General features: G+C 34.9%; 1 protein-coding gene across 3 annotated transcripts in view; it reads left to right on the top strand.

Moving 5' to 3' along the window:
• The window catches only part of BTBD9 (BTB domain containing 9), a 107,406-nt gene that overhangs the window by 12,610 nt on the left and 77,496 nt on the right, over nt 1–17,300 (top strand). For all 3 annotated transcript variants that reach the window (XM_041404207.1, XM_041404205.1, XM_041404206.1), the window contains exons 6-7: nt 543–762; nt 4,562–4,681. In XM_041404207.1, the coding sequence (XP_041260141.1) occupies nt 543–762; nt 4,562–4,681 (340 nt within the window). The remainder of the gene's footprint in view (nt 1–542; nt 763–4,561; nt 4,682–17,300) is intronic.

The following is a 17,300-nucleotide window of genomic DNA, read 5'->3' as shown; positions in this document are numbered from 1 at the left end:
TTTCACTTGAGCTCATTTAGCTTTGCAGGGTACTGGAAGCTTATATAGCTGGCAGAGGAGCATATATGGCTTTACTGCTGTATGCACCCCTCTGCAAAATCAGGATGGATCTGGAACATGTGATACACATCTTGTATATTTAAATTTCTTCCATTTAGGGAAGAACAGAATAAAATCCAAACTAAAGCAAACAACAGTTAACAGGTGCAACAGAATTCTGTAAAATGATGAAGGGGACTGAGAGTATAGCTGCTACATAATAGTAAATTATCACAGCTTTTTTACCATAAAGGATGTAGAAGATACCAAATAAAATTGAAGAAGCTAAATATTTTTAATGCCTCTTTTTTGTCTTATTTTCTTTTCCTTTTTTTTTTTTCTTTTTTTCTTTTTTTTTTTTTTTTCCCTAGTGTTCCTGTTTGTGGCCAAGAAAGGATCCTAGCAATAAATCTTTGGTCTGACCTAATAGAGTTGATATTCAGAACATTTAATTTGCAGTATGAGAGTGTAAAATTGAAGAAATTATTCCCTTTTCTTCTTAGTACCAGGGGAGAATATTGCAACAATGAAGTATGGAGCACAAGTTGTGAAGGGGGAGCTGAAGTCTGCTCTATTGGATGGAGACACTCAGAACTATGACCTGGATCATGGATTCTCTCGACACCCGATCAACGATGACTGCCGCTCCGGAATTGAGATTAAACTAGGCCAGCCCTCAATAATCAACCACATACGAATTCTCCTCTGGGACAGAGACAGTCGGTAGGTGCCAAGGTGACATAAAAAGGGAAAGCAATGCATTTTGTACTGGAGATCATGTAGCAGTGCAAACTATAATTTAAATATTTTATGGAAATAGTGTGGTAGTGTTGTAGCTGACAGTTGCAGGGTTTATTTGGAAATAACCTGATTTTTAAATGCAATTTTGGTTACTTACACACCAAATCATTTTTAGAGATGTTAAACTACCTTAAATTATTTCAGTGTTTTTACGTATTTGCATTTCAAGCATTAAATTTTTTTTTTGTTCCAATTTTTTCAATATACCAAAACTGTTAAGAAATGGCACACTTTGACAATAAAATTGGACTTGATCTGTTACGTCTTTTCCAGCCTAAATGATCTGTGATTCTGTAATTTAGAGACAATAAAATTTATTTAGAATGTGAATTACTAGCTGACTACAGTAATTATTAGAAGCCACTTCGTGGTTAGACTGCTGAAATATGAATTGTCATACATGCTGTAGCCACTTGTTACTGAGCTACTTCAGGTTATTATGGAATGTATGAAAACTCAAATTAAGCTCATTTGAGCAATTGAGAGGCTGCTGAAGTAGAAAAATTGCAGGGTTGTTTTTCTCTGAGAAATTTAATATATTAATTTTGTAACTTGCCATGACAAAGATCTTACAGTTTAGTAGACAGCTCAGCAGGTATTCATAAGCTGTTAAAAACAATAAAACAAGCTTACATATACATTTATTATTTACCTTATTACCTTGTGATAAAGGATTAATTTTATTTTATTTCCAAAAAAACTCAGTTTATCATTGTAGAACAGTTTCATTTTGCTTTTTTAGCTAAGCCATGTTATTCTAGAACAGGGTGTATAAAAGTTTTAGGTAGGGTAAGGTGTTTTGTAAATTTACAAATTTTTTAAATATGAGTTAGTTACTAATTTAAAACCAATTTAATGAATTGTAGCTGTTTAACTGTTTCAAGGAAGTTCTCCTACTTCAGTTCAACTGAAATTTTCTTCACTTCTATTTCTTTTGTAAAGATCAATAAGTGGATCTTTGAAGATATAAGGAACTGCTTCATGTAATATTATACTAGTTGTGCCAGATCAACCAAATTTATGAACCAATTATCAACCAACTTTATAAAATCTGAAACAGTATTAGAGATATATTAGTAATGAGTTCTCTAGCAATTTTTAGAGAACTCATGTAACTGGTAAAATGCCCCTCATCTGCAGGGCATAAATTTGCAGCTGGTGAAGCTCAAGGGAAAAATGTTCTCCTTGGGACAACTTCTTACCAAGTTGTCTGTTGCTTGGTGTCCTGTGTGCTTCATCTGAAATTTGTAGAACAAACTATTATTGCTGGCAGAATACCTGACAAGGTGGATCGCTAGAGATTTTTGTCTTCATGAAATACTGAGGGCTCACAGGTTTAAGATCTAGTTTCTGCGTCTTGCTGATTTTTAATTTTTTTTTAAATCATCCTGATTTCTGTGGAGAGTTTGCTATTGGGCTTTCTTTTGCTTCCGAACAGGTATAGTACTAGAATTAGCACTGTCTGTCCTGTGCAAGGCCAGGAGTTGGACTTCGATCATCCTAGGGGTTCCCGTCTAACTCAGAATATTCTGTGATTCTCTGTTCTATGAATTGTCAAGCTTTTTTTCCCTCCAATAACTCAACTGTCTAAGTTAAATGGAAATGGAGGCATTTGGTGTACTTTATCTGTGGGCTCCTCAGTATAAGATACTGACTTCCTGCAGTGAGTTCAGCAGGACACCAGGATGAAGGCTTGAGCAAATGAGAACCTGCTGTTTTATATGAGCAGGCTTAGAAGGGAGAATTTGTTGCTCTCCTCACCTATTCAGTGGAAGAATATGGAGAATACAGGGACAGAGTTTTCTTGCAGCTGTGTGCTGAGAATGCAGAGAGCAGTGGACACAAGCAAGAAGATAAATTCATATTGAATATTAGGGAAACAATTTGCACGGGAGTAGTTAAACTTGGGAAGAATTTGGCCATAGACGTGTGCAGAAATTTGCCAGCCAAGATCTTAAGGATCTGGGATTGCCCAGACATGTCCATGTCTCTCTTATTCTGAGATTGTCCTTTTTGTAGAGATCTTTTCCTTTCTACTGTCTTTGTCTAACAATTGCGGGCCACTGAACTGCATCTTTCTCCTGGGATACATGACTAATGTCTTCTAAGGAGGTGTTTTAACACCTGTACAGACGTGAACAGACCTGTACAGCATGACTGCTTCTTGTTGAACAATTTTTTAAATTGCTCTGTTAATTTTAACTGTCTGTGTGAAGCTCTGATCTATTGGATATACTTAACAGAACCAAATGGAAGCTAACAGGTGTTTCACACCTCTAGTTCAGAAGTATTAACAGCTGAATCTTAGCTGTAAAAGCGCTAAGGGGAGGCTATCCAAACTGTCTCTGCAAAGAAGATGTTATCCCATCTTAAAAAAATTAAAGGCATACTGTTGTGTATGTTAATGGAACTGTATTTTTGAGGTAATATTTCTTTGTTTGATATCTTCAGAAATCAAAAAGTAGCATGTTGTGTATTGGTTACAAATATATGTTAGCAATGATGAGAACCTCTAAAATTCTCAAGGCAGAGAGGTCAGTAACTTTTGTATACAAGCAGCTCAAACTAAAACTTTGGTGCCTAGTTTGCTAAAGTACATATATGTTAGTAATAATAATGCTGCTAAAACACATTGTATTTATGTGGGTTGTGAGTATTACACATTTGATTGGCGTGAATGTGAAAGCTGGTTATGCAGTTGACATTTAAAGACTCAGCCTTACCTTTCCAAGGTATTAACATCTATCTAGCATTTTAAGGATTTTTAAAAAATGTAGTTTTCACTACATACTCTTTTAAGTCATCAGGAAAATTAGAAATACTAACAAAGGCATTAATGTTTAATAAGAAATGCTTGTGTAGAACTCTTTAGGAGTAACTCCTCTGTAGAAATCGGTCTGAAAGGATGTTAAGTGGTGACATGGTGATTTTGAAATGCCTGTGAATGTTAGGAGAAGGAAAATACTCTGAAACAGGTATTCAGTGATTTGCAGTTACATAAGTGAAATTTCTACTTTATTCTAAGCATTTCAGTCATGGATATAATAGGGAATTAGCTGTAACATTTACGTTCTAGTTTGCGTTTGGTTTCTTTTAAAAGCAAACTGTAAGGTAAACATAACTGATAAGCAAGAGGAAGGCAGATTCTGTCAGTGGCTTTTTTATTTTTCATAAAGTAATTTCGGAGTGTAAGGAAGTAATGACAGGCTCAGTGAAGGATCATAAAGAACTGAAAGGGTCAGAAGTGAAGAACAACTTCAGTTGTGAAATGGTCATAAAGTGAAAATGGTCATAAAATAAATATGCTTTTTTCAAGTGAGGAGTTTGAATTTGCATTTTTGATCTAGTAATTGTTTTTCTTTTTTTTTATTGATTTGGCAGTAGAAGTAGTACCATATCACTGGTAGTGATTTACTTTTATTCTATGAGGAAGGAATACAAATGATAATTTTTATGACAGAGTCAAAAGTCTCCATTTCATTTTTAGAGGCACAGTAGTCCAATCTAATGACTGTAGGTTGTGAGTGTGTGGACGTTTTAAATCATTCCGAGAATACATCTTAACTGTGCGAGTTCCTTTTTAAAGTAAGTTTGAAAATATGGATCTGGGTAAGAACAGGTTTTTTTTTCAACACAACTGAAAATCCAGAAGTCAGTGTAAGATTTAATACCTAAAACTTGTTGACTTGTGTTCTAACAAGTGTTTTTTGGCAATCCATAGGTCTTACTCCTACTACATTGAGGTGTCCATGGATGAGTTGGACTGGATTCGTGTTATCGATCACTCCAAATACCTCTGTCGGTCCTGGCAGAACCTGTATTTTCCTGCCCGTGTCTGCAGGTTAGTTCATCAGTGTAATTTACTGACATTAAAGAATGTAGGAACCAGAATAAGTTGCTGGATTTTGCTATTTCATTATGTATTTCTGAAAAGGTGTTATATCTCAACTTTTATCAGCTATGCTAAAAAAAATAGTTTATCTTAGTTTATATAGTTTTATAATAGTTTCTATATTATTTTCTAATATTAATATAGTTTATACAATGCCGGCATCCAATTTGGAAACTATGGTTTTTCCATATCTACCTATCTCCTTCTCCTTTCTTTTCTTTTTTTCTTGGGTCATACCTACCTTTTTTGCAGCTGATGCTGGGTTTTTTTCACTCAGTAGTAAACATCATTCCTTGACTGCCTGAGTGTTTATAATGCACTTACATACTTACTATAGAACTTGGAAATGTATTTTTATGTATTATATATTTTCTACTGATGCACTGTTTTAAATAGTTGTGAAAGGGAGGAAGGGGAAAGTTAGGACTAGGAAGCTTTGAGGAATGCCTCATGTGCTGTTTTGGGTACCACAATATAGGAACGATATTAAACTATTAGAGAGGGTCCTAAGGAGGGCAGTAAAGATGGTGAAGGGCCTTAAGGGGAAGCCATATGAGGAGCAGCCAAGATCACTTGGTCTGTTCAGCCTGGAGAAGAGGAGAATGAGGGGAGCCCTCATTGCAGTTACAGCTTCCTTGTGAGGGGAAGAGGAGGGGCAGGCACTGATCTCTTCTCTCTGGTGGCCAGTGGCATGACCTGAGGGAATGACTTGGAGTTGTGTCAGGGGAGGGTTAGGTTGGATATTAGAAAAAGGTTCTTCACCCAGAGAGTGCCTGGGCACTGGAACAGGCTCCCCAGGGAAGTAAGTGGTCACAACACCAGCCTGACAGAGTTCAAGAAGAATCTGGACAATCTTCTCAGGCACACGGTGTGGCTCTTGGGGATGGTTCTGTGCAGGGCCAGGACAGGGACTTTGGTGATCCTTGTGGGTCCGTTCTACATCAGCATATATCTGAGATTCTGCCATTCTTTGAAAATTAATGATGGGTTTAAGTGTAGTTAAAGTGATGTTTTTTAAACTGTAAATATTTTTTTAACTGTAGAGGTTGGGAATTCTGCAAGAAGCTGATAATCACATTGAAGCAGTCTTATTCAAAAACTGAATTGAGCTAACTGGTAGGGAGGATACAACCTGAAGATACCTAAGATGCTGTCATCATTAGGTTTTGGGTCATAGACCCTGAGAGGAAATGACCTGTATTGTTATAATTATTCTGCAGCCATAAACTTTTTAATTGGCACAGCAACTCTTGATCTCCATTGAGAGAGGTGCTTTCTTTTTCACAAAGAGATCCTGTTCTTTTCTATAAATCTCTGTTCCTCATTATCATAGCCACAAAATGGTAGGGAATTTCTTGGAGGTGCAGCTTATTGGAAGAGCAAGTGGAAGAGCTAAAGAGAAAATCATGTAGCAGCCTAAGTTTATGAGCACTTATTGCTAAGGAGCAGTAACCCTAAGGCAAAGTATGAATTCTCAGCTGAGTCACCATGATAATTAAATCAAGTTTAGATAAGGTTTTCTTTATTTGCATAAGTGGATTGAAGCCTACATTGAGGAGTTCCGCATTAAGAACTTTTTATTTAATTATATTGATATAAATAGTTAGGTATTACTTGAAGGTTGAGTCTCCTTTGATCAGGAATTTTGATCAAATTCCCTCCAGGAGAGAGGCTTTGAGCAGGGGAGGCTATGTACACCTAGATATTAGTATTAGAGGTTTACTTATCTGTCTTTTAATCAGTAATCTGTTCAGAACGAAGTAAGCAAGGACTACTAAACTTTTCTTTTGTCTCCAATTTCAGTGTTTTGTGATAATGTATTTAAAGTAGCTCTGTTTACTTAAACAAGTTAGATTAGTTATTTCCAGTATACTGACGTACACAAAACAGAAATCCTAATATACATAGCATTTTCTTGTCACCTAAAAAAAGGTGTTCTCCAGTCTTGCGAGCACCAGTCATATGAGCGAATCTGAAATTGTCAGAATGTATTCCTTTCTTATTTGATATTGTTTCACAGGCATGTTGTACATACTTACCAAGGGGCAGGTATGTTTTAAGTGTTTTGTATGCTCTGTTTTGCTCAATGCAGCTTCTGTTGTACAGTCTTGTTTTAGTGTCTCAAGTCCCAGTGCCAAAATTTTCCTGTTAATGGATAACAGTACAGAGGAATGGAAGCATCATGTTATGTTCTGTCTTCTTGACAATAGTTTTGACATTTTACTCTTTTTGTCTTACTAATGCAGATAATATTTTTGGAAGCAACCACTTAGGGAGCCATGCTGCAATTTTTTAAAAGTTTTGAATACATTTTTAGTAGAAAATCATGGACTGAATGCCTTTCCAGGAAGGTCTTCAATTAGGTTGTGGTTTGGTGTTTGGGTTTTTTTTTTAATTAAAAAAATTATATAGCTCAAAGTGCTTTGTGAGGTCAAAGCATCTGTGTAAGATGTCATTTTGAGGCACAACAAAGAATTGAAGTGTAGAATTATTGCTGGGGGGTTTTTATTTGCATGCTGTTTTCCAGAGTGAGGGAGTAGAACGTGCCGGATTCTGTACAGGCTGTTGAAGGACAGCCAGTTGTCTGATACACTAGAGTGATTGTTCAAACATAGATTATAAACAGGATATGAGCCCTGCTACATTAGGCAGGGTTAGTTGCTTTTTTGAGTTACTTTTCACAGAAATATTAGTTGTAAAAGGTGAGAGCTGTCAACGTCTGAACTGATATGTTCATCTAAGTTTTAAGAAGCTAGTCAAACATTTCCATGGGCATAAAAAATTGATGGAGTGTGTCTTTTATTTGCATGTATGCAAGTTGGGATATTTGTTTCTCTTTGGAAAACTGTAACTTTCCTCTTATCTATCCATATTCAATTCTACAATCAATGCATTTTTTACAGAAACTAGATGAAAAAATGCAACCTTCTGGCCTTTACTTGTTAAATAAAATAAATAATTTATATGACAGTGAATTAAGACCAATTCAGCCTTCTTAATGAATCTTTTGTCATGCGTGTCATAGTCTTTACCATGATATGAATTTTTGATATATGGAGTGTTATGGAATATTTACAGTAGTGTTGGAGTTAGGGGCATTGTTGTACTTCCCATGAAAGATAATTTGTATTTGGCAAAGTGCATATCCAACCATCCAAACTGATTAGGCAAAGTCAAGAAATGTGATAAGGCTATTTACACTCTTGGCTTCTTCCTGTTGCTTACATGCTCCAGTCTGTCTTAATATGTTCGGAGTAACTTTTGCCAGCCATAACCTCTGTCAGATTAATAGCTGAAAAAAAGTGAAAGAGCAATAACTGAAGACTGAAATTCTGAAATAAAAAGATGAGTTTGTTTGTGCTTTCTCACACACATCAGATCATTTCTGTTACTTGTAGGATGTAATTCCTGATTTAAATAAACAAGCTGTTTTGTGCAAAGATTACTTGTTCAGTGTCAAAGCTTAGTATTGCAAGTAAGAGGGTGTTGCTGTATTTAGTAAGGTTTTAGTAAAAGAAAATACTGAGTAAAACATGGGGGTTTTATTGACATAATTGTTTTAGACTTGACATTTTTGCTTTAAATCCTTCTAGAATACATCATTCTACCATCTTTGAAAATTGAACAGTCGTATACTATGCAGAAAAAGCAAATAAGAGAGTGTGATTACAGGGTAGTTCCCCCCCCCGCCTTTTTTTTTTTTTTTTCAACAAAGTAGTGCATTTTTAAAAAATTTCTTTTGGTCCTGTTTTCTTTGTTTGCACCTCTGTATGAACTTTCATGTAAACTGAACACTCTTTAGAGTGAAGACAGGGCACAGAATATGTTCATGTAATCAGGTTCCTGTGGAAGTTAGGAACAAGTGTCAGGTTCATAGTTATTCCATCTTCCTCTTGTAGCAGTGTATGTTAAAACCGCTAAAGGTCTTTGAGCAGATAATGCTGTTTTCTGTTTTACCCTTCCCACTTTTTTCATCCTTTCTTTTTTGTTTTGTGACTATCTTTTTCCTTCATCCTCAACCACAGTATTTGAAGAACTGCATTAAAAGAATTACAACAAAATGAAAAATTTTGAGGTTTCATAATAAGGCAGATGTAGCCACAAGGTGTCACTGCAATAAAAGTTTAAAAGACTTAATTTCTTTCTGTTTACACTCCTTTGATGAAAGTGTTCTTCCTACTGTGTGCTTTTTTTGTGCGTTAAACTTCCCAGATTTACAAAATCATTCTGGTTTGCTCTTTAAGCTATAGAGGGAGCAAGTACAGAATAAGTACATAAAATTGAAAGGAAACCTTCAATTCATTTTCCATCTTTAGTCTGACACGGGATGATCCTGTGTTTTGATTGGGGAGGTATTTCCCTGACCAGACTAATTTATAGTCTGAAATCAATGCTATTTTGTCAGTAATTCAGACATTCAAAAAATATATTGAAAAGGTAAAGAGATCAGTTTTTGGTCTGTATTTGCTATTACTGCCTTAGCTCTTTTTGTGATGATACTAATGTGATTTATCAAAAGAAAATACAAATTATTTCTGCATAAACAATTGGTCCCAAAGTAATGTTTCTATTAAGAGAACTGGTAGATGCCGGTAGAAGCATGCTGTAAATATGGGAAATTATTTAAGCATATTGTTTTTCCTGTTTTTTAAATCTGCTTTAAGCTGAAAAATCTTGAGGTTTTCTATTACTAGTGTGTTGAATTAATAGTGATATAAAGGCTCTGTGTTTCCCTTAAAGCACTTGGCTGCTATAGAAAGTGTGGCATTAGAATTATTTTTACTTTAGAAGGTGTATTTGTATTTTAGATGTATTTATTGGTGCAGAAAAAATTACTTGCCTTTCCTTTTATTAAGCATTGATGATACTGGGTTCGTTTTTTGTTTAGTGCTTCAACAGTCTTTGCTACTAATGATTACACTATTTGTAATCCTCTGCCTGAGTGAAGACAAATTAAATTGTAGACCGTGTCTTCTGAACATTGAAAAAATACAAGAAGAGTAAATTTTTCAGTACTAAGGTAGTTCTAAACTCAGACACGTTAGTAGTTATACACAGTTATTTTGTGTGTAATGATATGCGAGCAGATGTGATTTTCAGGTGTAGGCTAGACAAAACATTTTTCTTGCGTTCTGGTCTTAATCAGGCAGCCTCAGGTAATTGTGGTAACTTCTACTATTACTAAAAGTAATTTTATTTTTCTCTGTCTTTTGAAGAGTCACTGAAATTAGCTACTGATTAAGCAACAATGTCTCACTTTCAGCCTTACCAGTAGGTCTCTGACAATGTTATCTATTATGGATAGCCATTTTGCAGTTGAGCTTGGTGGAATCTTAGTGGATACTAACTTGCCAAAAGACATTCCAAGTACAGTTTGATTTAAGATTTTGAAACAAATGAGTCAATTCATGCAGTTGACATATTGTCCAACATACTTGAAATAAACTGGGGGGAAAGCAGTGTCTGCTGATTTAATTTAAAAAACACTCTGGGAGTGTTTTTTATGTGTTGTTTTCCAGTAGGGAATGGTGGTGTTCAGAAAAAGTGTGGAGACATCCAAAAGAAGCTTTTGAACATTGTTTTAACTTAAAATGAAGCCCTACTGCATCACTGACCTAATTAGAAAACCTAGACTAAGAGTTGCTGGCAAGAGCTTGGTAAGACCTTCTGAAAAGAAGAAGGTCAGTCTGAAAAGTATGTGAAAATTTTTTCATCACTAAGTCCTTAGTATCCTTATAAAATGGCTTCTTGCAAATGGAGTAATTAAACTTGGGTGACTGAAACCATCTTTATCTTAGTTACTGCATCTGAAAACTACAAATAGTTGCACAGGCAACATGTTGATTAATTATTTTTGTACTGTTCTTTGGGAAGCATTGACTCTTGTGTAAATATTTTATTTCTAACTGTGCAGATATGCTGGTGTTTGTGAATTTACGAAGAAATCCCAACCTTGTTGCATAATTCAAATTAGCTTTTCTTTATTTCTGGATAACTGAAATTTTAAAATATTTTCCTGAATCTAATACTGTAAGTAGTACAGCAATAATGTAATTTCTAGAAATAAGTAAAAATTACCTTGCTTTGTGTTACAGAAGCATAGTGATAAATAGTAAAAGCCATTTTGAAATGTTAATCTAAAGCTTTGAAGCTTTTCACTGGCATTATTTTCAAAAATCAATTTTCATTGCAGGCAGTTTTTTGTTTTGGGGCTGGGGAGTAGAGCTCATTTTTCTTTCTTGTAAGTTGTGATCATATTTAGAAGCCTTTATTGGCATGTTTCCAATACTTTGCCTTTTAACTGTGAAATAGGAGGAAGTGGTTTCCTGTAGTCTCCATTTTAGTGAATAGTTGCTGCTTGTTTTTGTCTCTATCAGTGTTTAAACATCCTTTTTTCTCTTCCAGTAGGTTTTCATTCTGGTGTTTTTTCTGTTCCTAAGAAAAGGTGATAGTCTGAGATTTTTTTCAAACAATGTAGATCATCTACACAGGATCAAGAAAGCTATTGCCTCATCTGGGTTGGAGTGTTTATTGATTTAAAAGATCTTTTTCTTCATTTCAGGTTATGTATACTTTTGATCTTAAGCTTACATTTCTAAATTCAGCTCCAAGTGTGCTCCTAGTGATATGAAAGCTCATTTATCTACAGGAATAATCGATAATATTTTTCATCAAGAACTTTATCAAAGCAGTTTTTTCTTCTCAGATTCCTTCTCCTGTCTGTCATAGCAATTTCAGTTATCTTAACCTAAAGAGCCCAACTCAGCTTTGAAGAAAAGTAAAAAAGCTAGTGTGCATTTAAGCTGTTGATGACAACCTGCCAGACAAGTTATGAGCTGAAAATTAGTATTTGTCTGAAAAAGTGTTTGTAGAGGGTCAATATACCTTGTATAGAGATACCTGAGAAATAGGGGAGGGCCTGCCAATCCAGTTAGTTGAACGTGGATCATAAAAAAAGTGTAATATATTATTTTCTTTTTGCTTTATGGTTTGGAAGAAACAATTAACTTTTTAAGAGACCTAGATTACATATTTCTCATGCTTGACATAATAATAAGTAGGTTTTTTGTAGTATGGTTAGAATTTGTTTAGTCTGAGTTTTGAGGTGTTCATTTTGAGTTTCTTAAACTCTAAATTGTCTTGAGTTCTGTTTTCAGTGTTTCGCCTCATAAATGAGATCTGATGTAAGTGAAAATTATCAGTAATTATTCAGCTTGAAAGTGATGCATAAAGATACACCTAAATGCTGAATTATCAAATTGTTGATGGTAATTCTACAGCAGGCTGTATTTTAAAGTTAATGTTGCATAAGACGTGTGTGTTTAAAAGGCATCTTCAGCACTTCTTTTTTTTAAACTCTCTTCTGTGTTTTCTGTTGCACTCCAAGAGATGGAATTAACTGTGAAAACTTGCCATACATGTTTACAAAGACAGGCTTTTCCAAGAGGAAATCATGTTTTGGCAAATTTGTAAGAATTCTGGTTTATTTTACTTTGTTGATCTGTGATGGCTGTCTGTTGAAGTTGCTTGATGCCACTGTGTGAAGCTTTTCTCTGTTTCCCATTTCTTAGCTCATAATGGGCACGATTTTCCTGTGTGTATATGAAATGCTGTACCACACTTAAAACTGCACTTTATGAATACTCAGATTGTTTGCATGAAGTAATGCCCTTCTGTGGATTTACTTCTCAGTGTCTGAGTTTATAAAGTCATCTGTCAGCCAACATTAGGCCAGTGTTAGCTGTGGCATATTTTGGATGATAACAATTTTAACAGTAGAACAAATTTTTCTGTGATTAAACTTGATACTTTGTTCACAAACCTCAAGTTATCTTCTGTGCAGCAGAAAGGTAAGAGTATGAGTAGAAAAGCCCTAATCTTCAGTGTCCTTTTTTTCTGCAAAAGAAGCTCATGCAACTTGTTTTGAAGTGAAGTTTCTTGCGCTTGGCCTGTATTTGCTCTTTCTCATCTCCATTGCAGTTGGGAGGATGGGGCTTATGGTTCCATTTGATGCAGTTTTAAATAGTTTTTAAAAGGAATATTTACTCTTTATTATGAAAAAATAAAAGGATACAGTTGAAAATGTCAAACTGAACAAATTACGTGCTGTGGAGAATCAAATTGTAGAAAATAAGAGATGAACACGTGTATAAGTGTCTTCAACTGGCAGAAGTGAGTGAAGGAAAGAAAACAGTGGAAGAGAGATATATTACTCAGAAAAAATACAGTGTTTGGGAAAAACTCTGGAAGTGAAAAATGTTTCAAGAGATATTTTTTTTTATGGTAGGAAAACCACATGGGATTTATGATTTTTAGGCTTCTACTGTACCGGGAGCAGTTATTATTTGTAATGTCTACTAAAAGAAAGAAAAAATGTTTTTTCTAAAACACCAGATTCTGCATTTGAGTCTTGATTTCTACCACAGAGCAACTTTAACAGCTTTATACTTTCAAGTTGTTTTTTATTTGTAAGATTGGGACAAATTTTTCTGTAGTTCACTGCAGATCTAATAAAGATCTTGGAAATTTTAGATACTGCAAGTAACATCTTTAGTGATCAATAAAGTAGTAATTTCATTACTTTTCTTCATCCCATTCTCGTTTGTATTGGGGAATAACAGCTGTGAGGGAAGGTGTATTAAGTAGTGATCTCTAAATCTGTATTCTGTTAATTAAATTACGGTCTCTGTTAATGGCAAATTGCCAAGTTTGGCTAATCAAGCTGCATTTTCATTAACAGTGTAAGTGCCCTGTTGAGTCAGGTCAGCGGGCACCTTGCTGTGTGTCCAGTCTCTGACCTCGAGAGCAGGAGGTGCTGGTCAGGGAGAGGCTGTGAGCGCAGACGTCGTTGTGCTCCTCTGATCCTGCTAAGACATATTCAGAGATAAGCTTGGCCATTCATTTATCTAAGGTCCCTCTCTGACTGGGCTGCTGTCAATTGCTTGCAGATTGTAGAAAGTGCAGCCACTACACAAAAATTAATCACTGCACAAAAAAAGTAGTTTTAACCCTTTAGACAATTCTTTTGCTACTTTGTTTCTTCTAATTCCAGTATTGTGGGATCTGGTGAACTAAAACATTCACTTGTTTGACTCTTACTAAGCCTTTTTGAGTGTCAAGTGTTGGCCCTTCAACCACTACTCTGGTTCCATCTATTCAGTCGCTTTTATGATTTTTGGTGATGTTGGCTGTACCTTATGTGACTCTGGTATGTACTCCTTGAGGTGTGGAGACCTGAACTGTAGGTGAGTGTTTGAGACTTGGGTGCAGCGAGCTGTAACAGAGTAACAGAGCAGCACTGTTTTGTTCTCAGCACCCTTCCCAGAGATGTACAGTATTTCAGTGACCCCACCCTGCTACTTGACTACCCAAAGAAGTTTACTTTCATCTGCAGACTTAGAGGCTGCACTAACAAGAATTTAGTCTTATTAGCTCCCAGGCTACTTAGAAACAAGATTAAAGATTTCACTACTTCTGTTCTTGATATTTGACAGTACTTTGCAAATGAAAATGTTTTTGGGTTTCACACAGTTATGTAAGTAACTGTGTGAGCCACATGAGAATTCCCATTTGGTTCAGTTTTTAAAAGTAAGATTTGGTGGTATTTCTTTGAATCTGATGCACCGTTTGCAAAGATTAATTCCCTTATATACTTTAGAAGCTAAAATCAAATGGAGGGAGATGGGTTAGTTGGTTTGGTTTCTTTTTGGGCTGGGTTTATTTTCTCCAAAATTTTTCCTCTAAGCCTGTCCAGGGGATTTTTTTAAGTTATACAATATAATTTTGAGGGAGAGGGTAAGAATTTATTTTTTAAGTTAATGACTAGAACTATAGTCTTAAAAGTCAGGGAGACATTCTGAAGTTAAAATAATTTTTTTCTTTCACATCCTCCTATGAGGATTTGAAATGCACTTTTCAGTTGTTCTGCGGTTTACCTTAAAGTTACTTGATTCTTCAGATGTATAAGATTTGTAGTGGAGTATTTTATACTAATTTTTGATGTGATCTAAGATTACATATTCATTTTCCCATTAACTGATCAGGCACCTCTGCTCTTTTTATACCACCAAAATTTGGATAATAGAGTTTAAAAATAACTTCAGTTAAGAAGGCAATAGCTGAAAAGGGTAATGCCTTACTGTTTTTGTAACAAGCTTTTTAGACTAGAAACTATGGGTTTAAGTGTCACATACTTGGACATTAGAAAAAATTAAGAGTAAATTATGAGTACGTAGTATTGAGGCATACAGTCAATGTGCCTTAGGGTGTTCTTGTATAGCTGTTGTGTTCCCTCAGTGCATAGTAGTAAGTTTTTTATCTGTTAGATTTTCTTGTAATTTCTATTGAGCTTATATTTTTAGAATTGTTATTTTTATTGTGGTATTGGTAGCCAGACAATTTTTTTTCAGTTTTGATAATGATGTTAATGTTTTATTTGGGCTTATTTTTCTTTTTTTTTTTTTTTTTTAAAAGAGAACTTTTTCAATGATGTTAATGTTTTATTTGGGGTTATTTTTCTTTTTTTTTTTTTTTACAAGAGAACTCTTGATTTTGACTTAATAGCTAGGAAAACTAAATCTGTGTGAAACACTGTATGTATATGCATAGACACTCTTCCCATTCAGATATTATTTCATCCCTTCTTTTTTAAGGGAATGATTTAATGTATATTTAGGTGAAAACTGATTTTAAAACTTCGATAGATCAAAATAGGGTGAAGGGCTAGAAGACGTTATTGTCATGATTCCAGCTTGTAGTAAATTATAAAGCATATGTAACAGCTGTAAAGAGAGATTACTTCCTGTGTCATATTTCATCTTGCCTTCATAGGTAAGTGTGTAAATGAAAGGGAAACAAATTGTTTCAATATAGCAAATCTATATTATTTCTTTGGAGTGAAAATGAATGAAATTGAAATAGTTCACTCTTGGGTGAAACTAGAGACTATAAATGTCTTTTATTCTCTTGGTGTGGATTGACATAATGCAGATTAGTAGTAAGAGAATGTTCCTTGTATCATCAACAGTTGTCAGACATGTTCACGAGTATTGAATTATAGTAAAGTAAAAGGGGTTCACTGTACTCACAGGTAATTTACACTGAAGAGTGTGCAATCCATCTTTTTAACAGAAGCTGCTAGAAATTTCACTGCTAGATAATTCATTTTTTCAGACTCCTTAATCCTTTTTTACTCTTTATATTATGGAAACTTTGTAGTTACCTATGCAATGTCTGCACCATCTATGCATCACCTGATTTCTAGGTAGATAACTCAAGGCTCTTTACTGTCGTCTGGCACGTTGGCACCATCACATCTGGCACCTAAGTGGTTTCCCCCATAGGTGTCTGGAAGTAAATATAATAATGCTTGAGGTCAGCAGCATATTTAGAATACTTTTTTTCTGCAACGTTTTAATAAAATTTTTGGGCTTCTTGAATTAAGGAACAGTTTCTAAGTTGGAATTCTCAGAAGGTGCATATTAGATACAATATTAGTTTGTGTCTAAAATTAATCTATAAAGGCATTTAGCAACTGGGGAGTTGACTGAACATTTTATTCTGTCCTCTAAGCTCATTTAGTACAGATTTCTTTCAAAAATTTTTACTGAAGAATTCTCCAAGTCATAGGCTAAGGGAAATTGTGTAGAGCAATGCATGGAATGTAAACTGTCTGCTCAGGTTGGCCCATTTTCTGTATTAACTTTGGCAAATACGTGACCTCAGTTAAAAATGTGATGTGTGTTTTGGGATAATTCTGTGATATATTTTTTTATGGACAGTGTGGCATTTAAGAGGAAGTAGAATCACAGAGTCATTTAGGTTGAAAAAGACCTCTTGGATAGAGTCCAGCACACGCAAGTGCCACATCCACGTGAGTCTTTTAAGTAAGTTCAGGATGATAACTCACCCACTTTGCTGGACAACCCATTTAAAGTACTGTTCTAGAACCATTCTTGAGCAACCTCTTGAGTTTTTGGAGGACTCAATTTATAATTTTTTTTAAAATAAATTGATTTTCAGATAGATCTTCTCTGTCTACTCTTTTTGAAATTACTTGATACTTTTTCTCATTTTGTACTGTGAGTGACCAGTGTTAGAACTGTTCAAAAACAAATGATGAAACTGATTTACTAGCTACATTTGAAAAAAAATTGCGGGGGGAAAGATATATCTAGGCACTGAAGAACATCTATTGTACCATTTCATTTTAAGGTAGGCTCAGTGGTACATTATTTAAAATTGCCATTTTGGTGAAATTCATAATCTAATCTTTATTATATAGCTTTATGGCTTACATTGTATGTAACTGCTGTGATGCAGTTTTAAAAGTTTAATATATTTGTTGTCTAATCCTTTACCTGAAATGGAAATGTTTCAGTATGAAAATGTTATAGTCGTTATTAATTTCTTAAGTGCACATGGGAGGAATGGGTATTGATCTAACAGATTTAATAGTTCATGTTCAGAATCTATGGAATAGAAGTAATATTTTGCATCTGAGTAATTGCCGAGTGTAATCCTTCAGGCAGAATTCAGAAAGCAGCTGTAAAACTGGAAAATTACCTTC

This window comes from Onychostruthus taczanowskii, unplaced genomic scaffold, assembly GCF_017590055.1.
Source record: "Onychostruthus taczanowskii isolate IOZ18803 unplaced genomic scaffold, ASM1759005v1 scaffold21, whole genome shotgun sequence".
NCBI classification, from domain to species: domain Eukaryota; kingdom Metazoa; phylum Chordata; class Aves; order Passeriformes; family Passeridae; genus Onychostruthus; species Onychostruthus taczanowskii.
The sequence above is the reverse complement of the archived record's forward strand: the minus strand, read 5'-3'. Positions and strand labels throughout refer to the sequence as shown.